This window comes from Varanus komodoensis, unplaced genomic scaffold (assembly GCF_004798865.1).
Source record: "Varanus komodoensis strain SLA01 unplaced genomic scaffold, ASM479886v1 scaffold74, whole genome shotgun sequence".
Classification (NCBI taxonomy): Eukaryota; Metazoa; Chordata; class Lepidosauria; order Squamata; family Varanidae; genus Varanus; species Varanus komodoensis.
Window position 1 is genome coordinate 541,644 of NW_025336401.1, and position 4,675 is coordinate 546,318.

The window sequence follows — 4,675 nt, forward strand, 5'->3', positions numbered from 1 at the left end:
CCGGCAGAACCCTCCTGCACCACCCAGCCCGCCCCACCTTCCCTAAGGCTCCGGCAGAGCGAAGGCTCCCGGCACAGCCTTTCTCTGCAAAAGACGACCGAGAGAGCAGCTTGCCACCACGCGCAGGAGGCGCCCGCCCTGCAGCAGGGGCATCGCTGGGACTCGGGGCCAGCGCAGCGGCCCGTCCGCCGAGAACTGCTCTCTCCTGGCACCGGAGCTTGGGAAAGGCAGGCCGCTCTACAGGCACGGACAGAAGGCTGGGAAGGAGCTGCCCCGCGAGTGGGACTGGAGCCTCCCCATGCCGGCCCCGGCCGGGGGCCTAGCGGCAGGTGCAGGATTTGGCGACCATGTCGTCGTACACCTTGTAGAGGATGTCGCTGTTCTGCTCCAGGATGAGGACGCTGATGGGCCCGTACTCGTAGGGCACGCAGGAGGGGCGGGGGACGCTCGGGTCCACCAGCTCGTTGATGAGGTTCTGCACGACGGCGTGGTTGGGGGAGTGGAAGTCGTAGCGCAGGACGCGGGGGCAGCTGCCCTTGCAGTACTGGGGCCGGTACCAGGAGGGGGCGATGATCCAGTGGTCCCAGCCCAGCTGGCGGAAGCTGACCCGGAAGGGGTGCAGGGCGCACTGGCTCCGCTCGGCGTGCTCCGTGCAGCGGTAGCCGGGCAGGTCCAGGGCCAGCTCGCCCGCCTGGCGGGCCCAGCGGACGTGAGCCGGCCTTCGTGGGGAGGGCACGAGCCTGGCGCCCAAGCCCCTCAGCCCGGTCCGAAGGACCTTCCGGGTGTCGTTGAGGTACAGCAGGAGGAAGGGGTCGTGCAGAGCGGGGGAGTCCTCCTGGCCCCACAACCCTCCCAGGCAGGCACAGGCGTGGCTCACGTGGACCACCCGGCTCTTGGGGGGGGCCCAGGCCCACAGCGGGAGGCGCACGGACAGGTCCATCTCCACCCAGCTCTCCCGGGAGGAGGCGGTGGTGGTGCTCCTCCCGTCGGCCTGTGGGGAGGCGAGGCCCAGGGGGGCCCGGGATGTGGCCCTTCGGCTGGACAGCAGCTCGGCCGAGCACAGGAACTGGCTGCGTGGGGAGGACTGCGTCTGGGAGTACACCACCGTGGCCCTCACCAGGCGCTCCACCTGGGGCTCGATTTCCAGGTGGTAGTCGAGGTTCCAGACCAGCCAGGCACCTGCAGGGATAAGCAGAGGTCAGAGTGCAGCCCCGTCTCCCAGCCATGGACGGAGGCGGAGCGTGACCCAGAGCGCCCCCCTGGAGGCGCGGCCGGCCTCCCCCCTCTGTCCCCCACCCCAGCTTGGCTTCACAATCAGCCTGACAAGGATCCTTAAAGAATGCAGAAGCTCTCGCTCTCTTTGGAGAGCTGTGCTGGTCCCTTGCCACGTTTTTCAGACTGACAAGCAGCACAACCAACTGCACGCTACCCGTGGGCCATGGGGGAAAGGGGGAAGGTGAGCCTCCCATGCTTGCTAGGTGGGGGCGGGGGGGAGAGTCAAGACCAGCAGAAATACAGTGGGACAGAATAGCCTGGTTCCCACGTTGTATCATCAGCTTGCATGTACACAAAGGAATGCAGCCGGTCCAGCTGGTCCAAGAATCACACGACTGTGTTAAAATCTGGTTAATTCAGCATCCATTCATCCCCCACCCCGTTTTGAAGTGGGCAGCCGATTTTGTGAGGGCTCCGACACCTTCGTAAGCCACAGTTCAGCACGTCCTGGAAAGTCCTCAGAGAGCAGCGCCTCACCTGGACGTGGCCTGGATTGCTTGTGCCCCCAGGCGCTGCCTCTGCTCCTGGGTGCCGAGGCCGGGGGACTGAATCCGAGCCCCTCGCGCACCTCCCCCCACCGCGCCTCGCCTCCGTCCCGTCCCTGCGTGCTGCTCAGCCCCATGCACACTTGCTTGCAGGGGAAAGCCGGGGATCCAAGGAACCCCACTTCTGCGTAGGCGCACGATCGCGCCATCAAACAGCAAGCTGACCCGCTCTTACAAGGTGGTGAGCCAGGCCACCGTGGGGCCGAGTCCGGCAGCGGGGTGCAAGCCAAAGGCACCAACCCGTAGGCCCAGCTCCCCATGTCCGTGGGAGCCTGGCCTGGCCCCTCTGGGATGCCTGAGATGGGGGGCTGGCCTGCGTCCTTCCTTTAGCCGAACCAATTGCGGTGCAAGCCCAGCCTACTGGCCAGGCAGCCCCTTGCGCATGTCCCCCCCCCCCCCCCCATCCTGCTGACCCTTAACTGATACTGAGAGTGCAAAAGCAAGAGGAAACGGCACAGACACACAGTCTGAGTCACAAATACCGCAAAGCCAGGATCTGGTTAGCCTCCCTGTGGACCGACTGGCCTTTTGGACTGTGCACGGCAAGAATTAATGGCTCCGTTCTTGACCACACACCCCAATTTGAAGCAAAGCTGAGACACAAGCGCTTGCCCGCCTCTCTTCCAGGCTCCTTTTCCCTTCTCTTCGGCAAAAGTCTTCCTTCCACACCCAACTTCTTCCTGAGCGCAAATTACGGTGGGTTTTCTTTTCAAATTCCAAAGCATATATTTGTCCCCACAAAGGACAACAAAACACTCATTTTACCGAGAGGAAGTAAAGACAACCCCCCCACACACATAAACAAATGCACAGACAAAATAGGTATCTCCTAACTCCCTGGGAACAAACACAGAGGAAAAATACATCTCACCGCCCCACGAAGACATGCAGGCAAAGTGCGGTCACCGGTATACAGACGCAAATCAATGCACAGGCAAGAGGCCGTCGCTGAACCCGGAGCGTTTGCGGGGGTTGTGCGAAAGCAGCGGGGGACGTGCAGCTTCACCGCCCTCCCCCGTGAGCCTTCATCAAGGAGGGCACTTAGCTCAGCAGCAGGCGGCTCGCTGCCCCCCGCCCGCAATGCCCCAGTTTCCAGGGAGTCGCTCTTGCACAGGGCCGGCTTGGTCGGGCCGAGCACTCGGGGCACCCGGGAGGCCACCCCGCGCGCACCTGCACTGCCCGGCTTCCCTGCACCTGCGGCCGCCTGGCGCCGAGCGGAGCAAGGCGAGCCCAGCCTTCCCGGTGCAGTCCGCCCGCTGGCGCAGCAGCGGCTTCCTCGCCCGGCCTCCTCCTTCCAGGAGACGCAGGAGGTCCGCAGCCCCCAGCCCGCAAAAAGCAGGGGGAGCTCCTCCACCCCCGCCTTGCACGGAGCCCCTTCCCCGACGGAAACACAGCCGGCCACGGCTGTGGCTGGCAGGCAAGCAGCAGCAGGAGGGAGGGGCTGTGCGCGGGGGGGGGGCAGGGGCAGCTTGAGGCCAAGGTGAACGCCAGCTCTCCTCGGCCTGCGGGGAGGTTTTCCGCCCAATATGCTTCTCCGAGCGCACTCGTGGGTCGCGCAGGGAGTCCGTCCCGCGCCCTCGCCGGGCCTTGCAGGAAGAGCAGAGCGAAGGCGGGAGCCGGTGGCCAAGGGGCAGCCGGCCGCCGAAGGTGCTCGGGGTCCCCCGCGCCAGCGCAGCTGCTCGGCACGGCCGGCAGGCTGGGCGCCGCCCCGGGCTGAGACGACGCGGGGTCTGCGCTCCCCAGCAGGCCGGGGCTGTGGGGCGCCGGAGGCGGGGCCCCGCCGCCGCCGCGCTGCCGCTCACCTGTCCGCGGCTGGCGGGCCTTGGCGAAGGGCTGGACGAGGCGCACGGTGTCCGTGCTGAGCCGCCGGTCCCCGCGAGGCTGCCCGTGGCGGTCGGCCACGCTCCGGTACAAGCTGAGCATGTAGCGCAGCGGCTCCCCGCGAGCTCGCCTCCTGCGCCGCGCCCGCGCCCGGGCGGAGGGCGGCACCAGGCCCAGCAGCGCCTGGGCGAGCGGGAGGGGGGCGCCCCCCGGCAGAACCCCTTCCGGGGCCGCGGCCGCCGGGCCGCCTCCCTGCGGGAGCGGCAGGGCGGCCAGCAAGGCCAAGAGCAGCAGGGCGCGCAGCGGGCCCGGCCGGCTCCCGCGCGCCATGGCGGAGCCGGGCGCTCCGGGGGCCACCGGGCGGCGCTACGCGGGCTCCGGGGCCAGCGCGAGCCCCTCCTGCCCGCTAGTGGACGGGCCGGGCCGGGCCGGGCCCCTCACACCGCCCACCCCACGGCTGGCGGGCGCTACGGGCGGAGCGGCCGCGCCAGCCCTGCTCCGGGACAAGCGCACGGCGGGGCGGGCAGCCCTCCCGGCCAGCCCGTTCCTCGCAGGCTGGTGAGCTAGGGAGGCCGCCGCCCACCTGTCTTAAAGCCGAGCCCCGCGCCAGCAGTTAAAGACGCCGCCGCAGCGGCGGGGGCGTGGGGGGGGGGGCGCGTCAGGCAGCACGGCAGCCGCGTTCGCCCCGCGGGGCCCTGATGCGCAGCCGCTGTGTGGGACGGAGCCCGGCGCACTTCAGCGGCCCCCGGGAAGCGCTCGCCCGGGGAACTGCTGCTCCCGCGCGGTCGCTCCGGAAGGGCTTGGCGTGGGACGCGGCGCTGCCGGACAGGAGCCCCTCGTCCTGCGCCGGAGCCTCGGCGGCCCCTCCGCGCGGCACGGAAGGAGCCTCGGCCGGCCGGTCTCAGGCCAGGCGCGGCTGCCCCGCCGGGGACTCACGGCTCCCTGCTGCCCTCTGGCGGCGGGCGCGTGGCCTGGCCGGTCAGGCCGCTTGCCTGGGGTTCTAGGAATGCCAGGTGCCCCCCGGCCTATGGTGG

At 69.0% G+C, this 4,675-nt stretch overlaps 1 protein-coding gene across 1 annotated transcript; it reads right to left on the minus strand.

Annotated features, from left to right (window-relative positions):
• Positions 1-319: 319 nt before the first annotated feature.
• Positions 320-3,971, minus strand: BMP15 (bone morphogenetic protein 15). Its single transcript, XM_044452711.1, has 2 exons — positions 3,623-3,971; positions 320-1,179 (listed from the first exon to the last, which is right to left on the minus strand). The coding sequence occupies exons 1-2, from the start codon at positions 3,969-3,971 to the stop codon at positions 320-322; spliced, it is 1,209 nt and encodes a 402-aa protein (XP_044308646.1).
• Positions 3,972-4,675: the final 704 nt, after the last annotated feature.

Bases quoted from the DNA above. Each gene is read 5' to 3' on its own strand.
- BMP15 (XM_044452711.1), bottom strand. From the start codon at position 3,971: ATGGCGCGCGGGAGCCGGCCGGGCCCGCTGCGCGCCCTGCTGCTCTTG. The intron at 1,180-3,622 runs GTGAGCGGCAGC...TTATCCCTGCAG, and splicing joins GGCCCGCCAGCCGCGGACAG to GTGCCTGGCTGGTCTGGAAC.